The 15,313-nt window shown below is 52.8% G+C and overlaps 1 protein-coding gene across 5 annotated transcripts in view; it reads right to left on the bottom strand.

Moving 5' to 3' along the window:
• Positions 1-5,263: 5,263 nt before the first annotated feature.
• The window catches only part of ELOVL1 (ELOVL fatty acid elongase 1), a 32,970-nt gene continuing 22,920 nt past the window's right edge, over positions 5,264-15,313 (bottom strand). For all 5 annotated transcript variants that reach the window (XM_050961240.1, XM_050961239.1, XM_050961238.1 and 2 more), the window contains exons 3-9: positions 12,503-12,695; positions 11,603-11,793; positions 11,298-11,378; positions 10,827-10,883; positions 7,949-8,054; positions 7,375-7,511; positions 5,264-6,924 (exon numbers count right to left, since the gene is read on the bottom strand). In XM_050961240.1, coding sequence (XP_050817197.1) covers positions 6,664-6,924; positions 7,375-7,511; positions 7,949-8,054; positions 10,827-10,883; positions 11,298-11,378; positions 11,603-11,793; positions 12,503-12,548 — 879 coding nt within the window. In that variant the 5' untranslated portion in view covers positions 12,549-12,695 and the 3' untranslated portion in view covers positions 5,264-6,663. The remainder of the gene's footprint in view (positions 6,925-7,374; positions 7,512-7,948; positions 8,055-10,826; positions 10,884-11,297; positions 11,379-11,602; positions 11,794-12,502; positions 12,696-15,313) is intronic.

The following is a 15,313-nucleotide window of genomic DNA, read 5'->3' as shown; positions in this document are numbered from 1 at the left end:
TCTTACTACACTGTAACTGACGTCCGGAACCTTCCCGTAATGCTTTTAAGTAAAGATTACTCTCTTTGTTTTGTTGTGATGCCTCTCTGTTTTTTGTTGTGAACTCGGGGCTCCCAGAGCTGCTTATCAAAAAAACAAATACAGCTACTGTGAGTTCCCTTTGGAATGCCCACAGCTAGTGTTTCCTTGAAGAGAGGGGAAGGAAGGGGCTTGAGGAGGGCAGCGTGGCGTGCAGGAGGGAAGGGGGGGGGGTCCGTTTCGGGAAGGCTGCTTATCTGGTCTGTGAGGAAAAAAACAAAGAGGGCTATTTGCTTTCAAGGAATGGGTCGGAACTTGCAAAGCAGCTGCTGACAGAGTGTCGACCCCAAAAATCCACTCTCTCTCTCCCCTCCACACTCCACCTCACCCCCCTCTTTTGAAAAGCATGTTGCAGCCACTTGAATGCTGGTATAGCTGCCCATAACGCACCGCTCCCAATGCCGCTGCAGATGCTGCTGATGTGGCCATGACAGTGCGCTGGTAGCCGTCAGTGTGGCCAGACTGCAGCGCTTTCCCTGCTCAGCTGTACAAAGACAGGTTTAACTCCCAGCGCTGTACAGCTGCAAGTGTAGCCATACCCTGCATCCCAGCCACTTACTCTGATGCTAGAGCCTATGTTGCAGCAGGGACAGCCCTGGGAGTATATTAGTTCTATTGTGCCAGCAGGGCTGAGTCTGTCTCCTCCACAACTAAGCTCTAAGCCCCTTCTTGCTCTGAGCCCATGTGGCTATGGCAGAGTTCCTGCCCCCTCCAGCTTGGCTGGCTGCCTGTTCAAACAGCTCCCGTGTGCTCCCATACCCACCACCCTCCCTGCTGCCTCCGTCCCCTCCCTCCCCTTTCCATTAAAGCCAGGAGTTATTCAGTTCTCGGCTACTAGTTGGGCTGAGCCACAGCTGCCGTGTGGAACAGGCAGTGAGCACTTTGGCCCCCGCTGCAGTATCATGGCCTGCAGCATGTGCTAGCCAAGGGGCTTTGGGTGTCCCCATTGCTGACACTGGGGCACAGGCCGCCCTGCCCATTTTCCCGAGACACACTTAGGAGGCATGACTGGGTGCAGAGCACTAGTGCTCCCATTTAACCCCTAGGTTCTGGTCTCTACTCTCAGCCAGGCAAGGCCAGCCGAAAGTGAGTGAGACCCAGCTGCTAGCGCTACAGGACCAGCGGCTGCAGCCCCAGCTCCATCTTGTGCTGTACAGCCTCATTTTCACATCGGGCAGGGGATGGGCTGACCCCGGGCCCCCACCTAGCTTGAGGCCTGGGACAGGGATTTAGACTCTGTCACTTCAGAGGGAGGGTCGATTGTCTACCTTTATTCAACGTGCTAGAGCAGCAATAATCAGGCTGAGGCTTGCGAGCCACAAGTGCCTCTTTAAGGTGTCACCTGTGGCTCTTTGCAGCTCAGGACATTAGAACACTGATTTAGTTAGGAAAATCTTCCTGATTGGTTAATAACATTAACCAACTGTAGTTGATAAAATACTTGGTCATTTTGCTCAGAATCATATACATAAAAACTAAGCATGTCCCTGTTATACTGTTTAAATATGAATATACAGCACTCCAGTACCTGAAAAAATGAATTCACACACCTGTGGCTCTTTTGGGTAATGTCGCTCACTAATTTGGCTCCTTAAGCACTGAGGTCAGAGTATCACTGCAACGAAGTCTCCAGCCAGGGCCTCTACCTGGGCAGCTGGTGTACACAGTTGTCTGACTCATTTAGGAAGACCTTACCCCATACTTAGCATCCATTCTAGGAGTACTACAGGACTGAGCAAGCACATCCCAGCTCATAGCAACCCTCCTCTTCTAGACTGCACTTTTCATCGCTAGCTCTCAAAGGGCTACACAATCTTTAACGTACAGAACCTCACAGCCCCTGGGAGATGGGAGGCATTATTATACCCATTTCACACATGGGGAACAGAGGCCCACCCAGGCTCAGCGACTTGTCCAAGGCTCCCAAGGAAGCCCATGGTGGAGCAGGGAATTGAACATGGCTCTGCTTCATCGTAAGCCTGCAGTGGATCAGCTCGTTGCTTTAGAATAACTTCACTTACCCCTATATAGTGTTGAGCTCTCAGTTCTCTCTAGGAGCAGAGTAGATTGTTAATAGCTCAACGTGCAGCCCTGATCCAAAGAAACAAGGCGGTTGTAGTTACAGGGAGAACACATGGAAGGCATTGCCTCTCCGCTTCTATCCCTCAGTCCCTAGGCTAGCATCCCCTGCCAGAATGCGGTGCTCCAATTGCCTTCACACTACAAGGTGAAGGGAGCCAACCTGGTCCAGAAAGCTAGGCCTGGAAGAGCTCCATTCAAGGAGGGAATAAAAACATTTGGACTAAACCATTTGGAGAGATGACATAAGTGACTCAACAGCTCACAAGAGGCTTTCACCTTCCCCTGAATCAAAGACAAGGACACATCTTAACAGATATTGCTGAGGGAATTCTGCACCAAAAACGTAAAAACTCTGCATACTTTGTCAAAACAACGCAATATAATCACACCAGCTTACGATATTTTGGTAATTTACTTCAAAATACCTGTCAGCAAGTATGTCTGTAACAACAGACAACAATTTCAACAGGAGTAGAGAGCTAAAGAAACTCCTACGACAACCCAATTCCTGTTTCACTGCAACGCTTCTGTTGGGCACCTCACTATGGGTGTATCACACATGCCAACTAGGCACACCTTGGGGGAAAACACTACCCCCTCAGGTCTCAGATACCCACACACCCCCCAGAACCCAGCTGCAGGACACCCCCTGAGATCCCAGGGATCTAGAGAGAAACAGCTTGATGCTGGGTCCCAGGCTTGTGCAGAGTTCCCTACATGCTGCCTCCTTCCTTCAGGACATGCTGGGACCACAGCTACCCAGAACCCTCCAGCTTCTTCCCACCCCCCAGAGTCCTATATTTGAGAGCTAGAGAGCTGGGCTCTGCTGGGTCCAGTGGCCCCTAGTGGCAGCCAGCAGCACCAATTCTCCAGGGAAAAATAAAATTCTGCACAGAAGATTAATTCTGCACAAATTCTGCATTGGTGCAGAAATTCCCCAGGAGTAAACAGACCACATCCAGAATCCACAAAGCCACAAGCAGTAGGACACCTGCCCACAAGATTGAGGCAAAGAGTTTAGCACAACACCAGGCCTTAAATGGATAAGAATATCCAGAGTTGCATTAAACAGGGACAAGCATTCCCATCTTCAGTGGCTGAACTAACCACTCCTGCCTCCACTGGGGGGTGTGTGTGTGTGTGTCCATCATTGTGCTGCCCCCCGCCCCAAGTAGCACTTTCTCCTGTCATTATCAGGTACTGGTCACTGTCACAGCCACAATACAGGACGAGAGTGCTGGGCACAGCAGATTGTCAATCCCTTTGTTGCTAGCCTAGGGTGGATGAGCAATAGAGTGCATGGTGGTTGGAGGTGGGGGGGAAGAGAGCCTAGGAACCTCAGCATTGCCTGAGTCGATTAAACCCAAGGCCCAGCTAGCCCACTATCTTACCTCCAACAGGGAGGACAGCCAGCACTTTCAGAGGAAAGTTGTGAGAACCCCACAGTAGCATGTGTGGGACAACCTGCCTTGCAGAGTAGTCCCATGATAGTCCCTACTAGCTGGAGATAATCTTAAACCCTGAAACAAGTTTTAGTCCCTTCCAAAATGTATCACTGCTGCTACTGAAAGCTATTCCTGATAGTCATCTAAGCATCCAATCCCTTTGTGAACCATGTTAAATCCCTGGCCTCAACAATTTCCTCAGTCTAGTTACATGTTCTGTTCCTTCCATTTACCACTGCTCAGTGGCGCTGTGTGGCTGGTAGGAGCCTGGGCCAGAATCTTCTTACTATCCATCTGATCTGCTTTAACACGCCCCTTCATCCCACCCTTGCGTAAAGCTGGAAGAGGAGGAAGTCCCTGGTCTGGAGGCACTGGGAGTGCACGTGGCACATGCCTGATTTCTGGCCAGCATCCTGCCCCTGGGAACGGTAACGGTTCCTCTCACACACCCAGCAGCTGGAGAACAATCCTGAGTGTGGACTCTAGGGGAAGCACATGCAGGCAGCTTGCTGGCTCTCCACATCAGCCCAACTTTGGGCTAAAACCAAAACGCCTTGGCAGACATTCCCATCTGCTGGAGGTTTGGTTCCTGCCCCATTTCTGCCCTAGCAGTTGCACAGAAGGACCCCCATGAGCAGCAGCGGCTGGACTGCACCCTCCACCCCAAACGCTTTGCTCTCTGCTTAGGCTTTAGCCACCCGTCTGGTATTTGCTCTCAGCTGTGGTTCCCACCTAGGGTTGTCAACTCTCCCAGATTGGCCAGGAGTAGCCTAGAGACAACAAACAAATCCAGGAGATTTTAAATAGGCTGCTAAAATCTAGTGGCACAGTAGGGTTAAGGCAGGCTCCCTACCTGCCCTGTCACCACATGGTTCCTGGAAGTGACCTGCACATCCCTCTGGCTTCTAGGTGCAGGGCAATCAGTGGGCTCTGCACGCTGCCCCGACTGAGCGCCAACTATACAGCTCCCATTACCTGGGAACCGCAGGCATGGTACCTGCAGGCAAGGGCAGCATGCAGAGCTGCCTGGCCGCCTCGAGCCTAGGAGCTGGACATGCCAGTCGCTTCCAGGAGCTGCCCGAGGTAAGGGTCGGGCAGCCAGAGCCTGCACCCTTCACCCCCTTCCACACCCCAACCCCACCCTTCGAACCTCTCGGCCCCACCCTCCCAGCCCAGAGCCCACACCCCCTCCCACACCCCAACCCCTTGCCCCAGCCTGGTGAAAGTAAGTAAAGGTGAGGGAAAGTGAGCGACGGAGAGGGGGAAATGGAGTGAGTGAGGGGGTGGAGCCTCAGAGAAGGGGCAGGACAGAGGCATGGCCTTGGGCTGGGGATGGGGCAAGGGTGTTTACGTTTGTGCCATTAGACAGTTGACTACCCTATTCGCACCCCTACCATTGTTCTTCCCAGAGTGCTCTGAGTCCAGCTGCCTTCCCCAGCAGAAAGTGATTCTAGTATCTGCTGCCTTGTTAACTCCCTCCCAGCCACGAGCAGCTGCCCTCAAGGAAGCGAGTTCACTGCAGGTGCCTGCTGTCTCCCTGTCATGTTCTGCCAGGGAAAGGCACTTCTTTCTTTCACGTCACATCTCTATCTAGCTCAGGCAAGGCTGGGAAGGGTCACTGAGTTCACACTAAAAAAAGATCTTGGAAAACAAGAGGGTAGAGCCGCTTCTCCTTCTGTCTTTATTTCTGGAGATACACAAGAGCAGCCCGGATTGGGGGGGGGGGGGGAAGGGTGCTCACGGTCCCCTACTTCCCCCACAGGATGCACACCAACAAGGCTTGGACTGCAGCCAGAGTGGGAGATGCCCACTGACCAGCTGCTGCACTACTCCCAAATGCAAGAACAGGCCCCTCATGCCAAGTGGAAACACTTACAAGGCACAAAGGGCGCTGTCCTGGGAACCTGCACAAGGGACAGCAGGGCCACTGGGAGGAAGAGGGCTGAGGCCATGCTCTGACCTCCTCTCACTGTGCACACGGCTGCTGGGCTTCAGCGTACTATTGGTCCAATGCCACGGCAGCAATGGAGCAAATTCCAGGGGAGATTATTGCTCCAGTCTTGAGTTTACGGGTATTAAGCAGAGGGAGACAAAAACGCAGCTGCTCCGACACTGGACCAAGCCATAACCTGAAGAGGCTAGCTCTCAGGCAGCCAGCAGAGGCATAGGCAGCCATGGCCAGAATGGACTCACTCGCCCCAGCCAGCCAAGAAAGAAGGGTGCAGGCAGGCCGGGAGCATGCGCTCTGGGAATGGCTTTTCCCCCCCGAGTGTCAGCATGGCCCATGTGTGTGCAAGGCACAGGGTGAAAAGGGTCAGCCAGTGCACAGGGGTGGTAGGCCCAGCCTCACATTCAAGTAGTAACCAGAGTGGGACCTGACCCTGCACCCAATCCAGCTGTCCTGGAGTGCCAGAGCTCTCAGTGCAGGGCCCAGCAACCCCTCGCTATGCATACTGGAGCCGGGAAGGAGCAGCACAATGAAATGCAACGAAGTGGCAAGGACAGATGGTGGATTAGGAGGACCCAGGGTCCTTGAGGTGGGAGTGAGGCCCAGGGCCTTACACTCCCAGGCAGCAGTGCTGAGAGCAGAGGGGCACAGGGAGCACCTGGAGTCAAATGGAGAGTGACTCCCCTCATTCACATAGGGCCCAAACACATGGCAAAGGTGGGGTGGGCTCCATGTTTGGTCCTACTCACCATGGAGCAGCCTCCTGGTGCAGGAAGGGGGCCCTGGCAGAAGGGGCAGACAGGCACTTAAGGGGAAGTTCCTTTGGAGACAACAGAGCAGGGCTGTAACCCCTCTGCCAGCGACGCAGGTGGCTGCTCCTCTGCTCACGTGGCAGGAAGCAGCAGGAGCCTCCCCCACAATGGTGGGAGGAGCTACCCAGAGCAGAGGGGCCGTGCCTGAAGACAGACAGGGCAGCAGGGAGCAGGGCCGGGCACTTGGGATACAACAGTCTGTAGGCACTTGATTTGGCTAGTAACACCCAGAAGCAGGGGGACAGTCCCAGCCACCTCTGCCCCGGGGCTCTCATTGGCTCTGGGAGGGGCTGGCCCTCTAGTTGGCTTTCACTTTGCCGTTGGTGACAGCGCTGTTCTCGTGCAGGCTGATGCCGTTGTGTTGGAGCTGGGCTGGATACTGGGCCCCCTTGGGCAGCCGCTTGCCCTTGGTGTAGGAGTGGTACCAGAAGTTGGAGAAGAGGATGAAGAAGATGGTCCCATAAATCCAGATAAGGTGAATGAAGATGGGGTACTGGTACTGGCAGCCGGGCATGAAGTAGTATTGGGAGATGTGGATGGAGACAATCACGAACTGCGCCTGGGAGCCAGTGTGGAGTGTGCGCAGCAGGAGAAGGAGGTAGAGAGGGGACCAGTTACTTGAGGGGGAGGGGAGGAGAGGAGCATCCCAACTGCAGCTACGCCTCCATCCCCTAGCCCATGGGAGAGCGCCCATTCACACAGGGCACACACTGAGAACAGCACCACGAGGGTGACCCTGGCGGGGGCGAAGGCCCAGCCCTTTCCAGGACAGTATATGGAGCTGCTGCAGACCTCAGCTGGTCACAGCACCCAGACAGGCACAGCCTGCTAAGGTCCTCAGTGTGGGATGGACACAGCCCCACCTGAACCCTAATGAGGGTGCTGGTCCTGCCAGAGGTTGACATGGATCATTTCCAGAGCGACCCTGCCCCCATGCTGTGCCTCCACAGGAACACCCAGCCCCAGGGGTGTATGGGGCATTTGTGGCTGCTGCGCAGCCCCGACTCACCAGCTGGACAGCTGTGATGTGCTTCTTCCACCACAGGTACTTCTGAAAGGCAGGCCCTGCCGCCGAAAGCCCGTAGTAGGAATACATGACGACATGCACCATGGAGTTGATCATGGCATGGAAGGAACCCATTCCCCCTGCCGGGCAGGGAAGAGATAATTAGCGCTGTGGGCCACTCCCACCCTGTGGTGCTGCACCCCCCACCCCCACCTGACAGGGGCATAGGCTCCCAAGCTCATGGATGACCTAAGCAGCAAGCCAAACTGCACTACAGCCCTCCCCATGCCCACACAGGGCTCCCAGCCCCCACAAAAGGGGAATAATGGGTGTGAGGGGTGGGTAGGGAAGGGGTTTGACTCAGCCACTGGCTGAGAATGGGGGCTACAGCCAGGCATGGGAAGACTGTGCATGCACTCCTACAATGGTAGTGATAAGATCTTCCCTTGCAGGGCCCACGGGGAACAAGGGCAGAAGAGCCCTGAGGCCAGCAGGGTGGCGTAGGCCTCTCACTGGGAGACTGGGACCAGATCTCCCCTCCCCTCCCCGCAGGGTGGTTCAGTGTGCCAGCCCTCACCTGGGCCAAACTTAGCACCCCACCACCAGCTCCAAGGGAGGACAGAATGGTGGAAGAGGTGCAGGAAGGTGATCTGCTCATTCTTCTTGCGCAGGACGAAGATCACCTAGAAGCAGAGAGAAGCAGGTGGGTGGCCGAGTCAGCAGAAGCTGGAGCAGGTGGGACAGGACGGCTATTGAAAGTGAAGAGGTTCTGCCAGGGCTCTCAGGAAAAGACGGTTACTCACCTTTGTAACTCTTGTACTTCAAGATGGGTTGCTCATGTCCATTCCAATTAGGTGTGTGCACACCGCATGCATGGCTGTCGGAGAATTTTTACCCTAGCAACACTTAGTGGGTCAGCTGTGGAGCCCCTGGAGTGCCGCCTTTATGGCACTGAATATATACCCCGGCCAACCCATCGCCCCTTCAGTTCCTTCTTGCCGGCTACTCCAACAGAGGGGAAGGAGGGCAGGTTTGGAATGGATATGAGCAACACATCTCGAAGAACAGTTACAAAGGTGAGTAACTGTCTTTTCTTCTTCAAGTGCTTGCTCATATCCATTCCAGTTAGGTGACTCCCAAACCTTACTTGGGCAGTGGGGTCAGAGTGAAGTACTGTGGATTGTAGGATTGCTCTACCAAATGCCGCGTCGTCTCTGGCCTGTCTAACGATGGCATAGCGTGAGGCAAACGTATGCACTGACGACCAAGTAGCAGCTCTGCAGATCTCCTGGATTGGCACCTGGGTCAGGAAGGCTGCTGACGAGGCTTGAGCCCTCATGGAGGGAGCAGTGAGACAAGGGTCAGGGCCCCGGCCAGGTCATAGCAGGGACAAATACATGATGTGATCCAGGACGAGATCTGCTGAGAGAAGACTGGAAGATCTTCCATCAGGTCTGCTATCGCGACTAAGCGCTGCGTCGTTTTCCACTGGGGAGCAGTGTCAGGACCGGGACCGGCACCTGGACCTGGGTCTCAAGAACAATGACCGGTGTTGGGAGCGGTTTCGGGACCGGGACCTACTCCTGGATGGTGACCGGCGGACGGAGTGGTGTCGAGACTGGTGCCGGGACTGCGAGCGGGGCCGGGACTTGCCCGACAGTGCCAGCAGGTGAATAAGAGCCAGTTTGCCCCTGGATGGTGCCACGTGGATAGGTGGTAGTGCCTTGGTCTGTTGAGGGGATGCCGATACAGTCATGGCAATCGGATCCCTTGCCGCTGCAAAGGTATCTGGTGTAAATGGCAACTGGACCTCAACCATGCTGTGAGGTGGAAGACCAGTTGCACTGACTCAGCTCCATCCCCAGGGCCAGAATCAACAGTGCTGAGGCCATCACCTGTGTCCCCGGGCACTCTGCTGGGGGACGAGGTTCTGAAGGCGGATCCGGGAGGGGTGGAGGTGGGCCAACCTTTTCTGGTGCCACTTCTGGTCAGGTGAGAGAGAGCAGTGTCGGACTGCAGAAGTTGATTGTGGTGCCGGGGACCGCAGAGTCCGAGCGCGGTACTGTTCCTGTAGCTGAAGCCGGGGCGCTGCGTACCGAAGCACTTGGCACCGGGTCTTGGCATGCCCCTGGAGGCTCAGGACTAACAGCCACCTCCATATGGAACTGTCTTAAAACTAAAGTCTTGCTCCGTCTTAGTCCGTTGGCAAAAGCTCTTGCAAATCCTGCACTTCTCCGCCTGGTGAGATTCCACCAGACACTCCAGGCAAGAGTTGTGGGGGGGGGTCACTTTTTGGTATGGGCTTGAAGCAGGATCCGCAGGGCTTAAAGCCTAGAGCTTTGGGCATGAGCCCAATCAAATATGGGAAGGAGGGGAAAACCTCTTTTCCCCCACTAATACCAACTACTGTAATAGTTGTAGTTCTAATTACAGTAAACTCTATAACAAACTATTAACAAACTGTAGGGGAATGCTAGGGAGAGTGAAGAGTAGCAAAGCCAAGCTCCACAAGACCATCACGGGAAGTAAGAAGGAACTGAGGGGCCGCTGGGTCGGCCGGGGTATAAATCCAATGCCATGAAGGTACTACTCCAGGAGGCTCCACAGCCGACCCACTGGAAGGTAAAAATTCTGACTGCACGCACACACCTAATTGGAATTGATATGAGCAAGCACTCAAAGAAGAACCTAGAGTGACTGCAGAGGCTCCAGCAGCAGGGAGGGTCCTTCCAAAGCTCAGGTGATGTGTTGGGGAGAACCCACTGCTTCTTGTCCTGTATCCTAACATCTGATTCAGCAGCCACCAGGGATGATGGTGCCATGCTTACCAGGGCAGTGCCAATTCCCAGTAATCAGTGAATACCTGCGCAGCCATCAGGGAAGGTGGAAAAACTGCAACCTGCCCCCGCTCAGGAAGGGGAGAGACTGGCACTGGCATGAAAGGAAGTGCTCATCTCCCATGGACTGGGCTTATTTTTTGGATGGGTCCTGGCTCCCTCACATTCATTTCCAAAGCCCACGAAGGGAATCTCTGGTCACTGCTCCAGGGCAATGACCTGGTACGAGGTATAGGGAAGCTCCATCACTAGCTACCACCCCATGCTCTGGGTATCCCTAAACCTCTGACTGCCAGAAGCTGGGACTAGATGACAGCCGATGGATCACTCGATAAATTGTCCTGTTCCATTCACTCTCTCTGAAGCACCTGGCACTGGCCACTGCCGGAAGACAGGATACTGGGCTAGATGAACCACTGGTCTGACCCAGTGTGGCTGTTCTCATGAAGCTCATTATTCCTAGTCTCTGTATTTTTCCACGAGCACTGCTGAGGCCCAGCACTGGGGTCTGGGCCAGGCTCATTTGGATTTGCAAACCACTCTAGGAAATTTGGAGTGCTGGGGAGGCAGAGTGGGGCTGGGTGCCTGATTACCACTCCCCCAAGATCCATCACTTACCGTGTCCATCAGCTCAATTAACTTGGAGAAGACAAAAAGCCAAGCTACACGGACCATCTGCAACAAGGAGAGAGCATGTGCGTCACAGATCAGGCAATGCCCACCCAGCTCTGCCCTGGTGCAGGGTGCCCCACTGCCCTGTAGTCCAACCCTCCCAGACAGGTTCGTTTCAGGCAGCTAGCAAGGGCCAACAAATGTCAGGGCTGTGACACTTTCCTCTGTAGTTCAGTAGATGGACTCCTGGGTCTCTGCAATCCCATAATGGCACCCACACCCCTATCTCTGGAAGGCACTGCCTCTTTATTCAGCTCCCACTGCTGCTTTATAAGCCACAGGAGACACCCAGCCACCATCTTGGGCCAGAGGTCCCCAAGGCCAATGGCTACAGCAACAGGAAGGAAGCAGCTGCACGCTGCCTGGGGCCTGTGATTAAGGGTTGCATTCTGCTTGCAGCAAGAGGGGAGAACTTACCCGAAGGGCCTTGGGGTCCTGGGAAAAATCCACAGGGTCACATCTCCAGGTGTATCCCGTCAGCCAGCCTGCCATCAGGAACTGCAACAAGGGGACACCGCCAGACCAGGTTTAGCACATACCACACCCCCATGCCCACCCTCCCCCTCAGAGAGAGGGCAGGCCGAAGCTCCCAAGGCAACCACAGGGGGATGCCTCAGTCACCGGGCAGCCAGGTGCCCTCTGCCCGGCAGCTCGGATTGTCCAGGGGCAGGGACTGATGGCCCAAACGCATGGCATAGACCGCACGGCCACTGGCACCTCACCTCATAGACGATGTAGAGTGAGAGGCCCACCAGGAAGAAGTTGTAGATCACCATGAACTTCTTCAGGTCAAAGGGCTTCCTGTTCGCCATCAGCCGGGGGCCCAGGGACAGCACAAAGTAGACATAGCCCAGCAGGATCCCCATCATTAGGAAGGGCGACTGCATCAGTGGGTACTCAGCTATGCGGGGGTCTACAGGGAGAGGCACAAAGGATGCTGGTAAGGATGAAACCACTCCCCAGTCCGAGCCCCTGCTTCCCTTTGCCTGCAGTCAGGGCACTGCTCTGAGTGAGGAGATCTGGACTCTGCCACTGACCCAGAGTATGGCCCTTGGAGACCCCCTGCTCCTCCTGGGCAATCACGGTTACATGGCGCTCAGGGAGGAAGGTGGTTGGGAGCACCTGATGAACCCCAGTAATTCCTAATGCACACCAGGCTCCATGGCAGCCACAAACCACTTTGGGTGAAGGCTCCACTCCAGGACTTATCCCCTGCCCCTCAGATGGCATCACAATACCATGCAGGAGGCACTAAGAGCAGCAGCATCCCAGGACACCCAAAGCAGAGCAGGAGTTCCACAGCATGGCTCAGTAATGGGGGCACCCCAAGGGCATCGGGAGCACAGAACAGGGGTCCTGCAGCATAGCTCAGTACCAGTGTGAATCCAAGAGCTGTGGAACTGTATTCCACTGAGTGCTGTGATAGCCAGCAAGCAGGGCGAGTCCTTCAGGCAGCTCCCGTGGACTCCATGCATCTGAAGAAGTGAGGTTTTTTACCCACAAAGCTTACGCCCAAATAAATCTGTTAGTCTTTAAGGTGCCACCGGACACCTTGTTGTTTTTGCAGCTCCCATGGCACCCAGCTCCCTGGCCAGCAGCTGGGCACGGAAGGAAGATCTCACCTGTTCCCTTCATGAAGTCCCGGTACATTGTTACAATTGCTTCCATAACAGCTGGAGTTCTGCAGAGAGTCAGGGAAGGGTCAGGTTTTCTGGGCTCAGGATCCCCAGCTTCTGCGGTGAGCAGAGCCTGCTGATTTACCAAGCATGCGAGCTTCACCGTAAAAAGTGAAAGTTCACCAAGTGCCACAGTAACCTATAACAATAAATGTGATGGGAAAAGGTGCACAAGGGAGATTTGTTTGAATAAATTCAGTTTGAGGCCCACTAATACGGTGCCTCTCAACCTTTCCAGACAACTGTACCCCTTTCAGGAGTCTGATGTGTCTTGCATACCCTTAAGTTTCACCTCACTTAAAATCTACTTGCTTACAAAAATCAGACATAAAAATACAGAAGTGTCACTGCATATTACTGAAAAATGCTTCTTTTCTCCTTTTTATCATATAACTAAAAAATAAAATGATTAGATTGCCCTCACATTTCAGCGTATAGTATATAGAGCAGTAGAAACAAGTCATTATCTGTATGAAATTTTAATTGTACTGACTTTGCTAGTGCTTTTTACATAGCCTGTTTTGTAAAACTAGGCAAATGTCTAGGTACGTTGATATGGCCCCTGGAAGACATAAGAACAGTCACACTGGGTCAGACCAAAGGTCCATCTAGCCCAGTATACTGTCTGCCGACAGTGGCCAATGCCAAGTGCCCCAGAGGGAATGAACAGAACAGGGAATCATCAAGTGATCCATCCCCTGTCACCCATTCCCAGCATCTGGAAAACAGATGTTAGGGACACCAGGCCTGCCCATCAAGACCTGTGCGGGTACCCCTGGTTGAGAACTATTGCACTAATACATCTCAAGAACTGAGTTAAAATTACGCCAGGTAAACTGGAGAAGTGTGGAACTGGAACTCAGTGGACCAAAGTTGGTGCGCTGGAAGTTAGCCCTAACTCAGGGGTTCTCAGACTGGGGGTTGGGACCCCTTAGAGGGTTGTGAGATTATTATGTGTGTGGGGTGGGGGTTGGCAAACTGTCAACCTCCACCCCACACACCACTTTTCGTCCAGCATTTATAATGGATCTAAAGCCCACAGGTAAGTGGGGAACAAGACATGGGAGATGGGTTGGAAACAGGAGGGAGCACGGGCTATAATGGCAGAGAGGAAGGAGGGTCAGGGCAAAGCTGGGAGGCAAGATCAAACCAGTATCTTAGATGCCTATATACAAATGCAAGAAGTATGGGTAATAAGCAGGAAGAACTGGAAGTGCTAATAAATAAATACAACTATGACATTATTGGCATTACTGAAACTTGGTGGGATAATACACATGACTGGAATGTTGGTGTGGATGGGTATAGTTTGCTCAGGAAGGATAGACAGGGGAAAAAGGGAGGAGGTGTTGCCTTATATATTAAAAACGTACACACTTGGGCTGAGGTGGAGATGGACATAGGAGACGGAAGTGTGGAGAGTCTCTGGGTTAGGCTAAAAGGGTTAAAAAACACAGGTGATGTCGTGCTGGGAGTCTACTACAGGCCACCTAATCAGGCGGAAGAGGTGGATGAGGCTTTTTTCAAACAACTAACAAAATCATCCAAAGCCCAAGATTTGGTGGTGATGGGGGACTTCAACTATCCAGATATATGTTGGGAAAATAACACCGCGGGGCACAGACTATCCAATAAGTTCCTGGACTGCATTGCAGACAACTTTTTATTTCAGAAAGTTGAAAAAGCTACTAGGGGGGAAGCTGTTCTAGACTTGATTTTAACAAATAGGGAGGAACTTGTTGAGAATTTGAAAGCAGAAGGAAGCTTGGGTGAAAGTGATCATGAAATCATAGAATTTGCAATTCTAAGGAAGGGTAGAAGGGAGTACAGCAGAATAGAGACAATGGATTTCAGGAAGGCGGATTTTGGTAAGCTCAGAGAGCTGATAGGTAAGGTCCCATGGGAATCAAGACTGAGGGGAAAAACAACTGAGGACAGTTGGCAGTTTTTCAAAGGGACACTATTAAGGGCCCAAAAGCAAGCTATTCCGATGGTTAGGAAAGATAGAAAATGTGGCAAAAGACCACCTTGGCTTACCCTTGAGATCTTGCGTGACCTACAAAATAAAAAGGCATCATATAAAAAATGGAAACTAGGTCAGATCATGAAGGATGAATACAGGCAAATAACACAGGAATGCAGAGGCAAGATTAGAAAAGCAAAGGCACAAAATGAGCTCAAACTAGCTATGGGAATAAAGGGAAACAAGAAGACTTTTTATCAATACATTAGAAGCAAGAGGAAGACTAAGGACAGGGTAGGCCCACTGCTCAATGAGGAGGGGGAAAACAGTAACGGGAGACTTGGAAATGGCAGAGATGCTTAATGACTTCTTTGTTTCAGTCTTCACTGAGAAGTCTGAAGGAATGTCTAGTATAGTGAATGCTTACGGGAAGAGGGTAGGTTGAGAAGAGAAAATAAGAAAAGAGCAAGTAAAAAATCACTTAGAAAAGTTAGATGTCTGCAAGTCACCAGGGCCTGATGAAATGCATCCTAGAATACTCAAGGAGTTAATAGAAGAGGTATCTGAGCCTCTAGCTATTATCTTTGGGAAATCATGGGAGACGGGGGAGATTCCAGAAGACTGGAAGGGGGCAAATATAGTGCCCATCTATAAAAAGGGAAATAAAAACAACCCAGGAAACTACAGACCAGTTAGTTTAACTTCTGTGCCAGGGAAGATAATGGAGCAGGTAATCAAAGAAATCATCTGCAAACACTTGGAAGGTGGTAAGGTGATGGGGAATAGCCAGCATG

The sequence above is a fragment of the Gopherus flavomarginatus genome, chromosome 7, assembly GCF_025201925.1.
Source record: "Gopherus flavomarginatus isolate rGopFla2 chromosome 7, rGopFla2.mat.asm, whole genome shotgun sequence".
Lineage (NCBI taxonomy): Eukaryota > Metazoa > Chordata > Testudines > Testudinidae > Gopherus > Gopherus flavomarginatus.
Note: the sequence above shows the minus strand (reverse complement) of the source record. Positions and strands in the feature narration are given on the sequence as shown.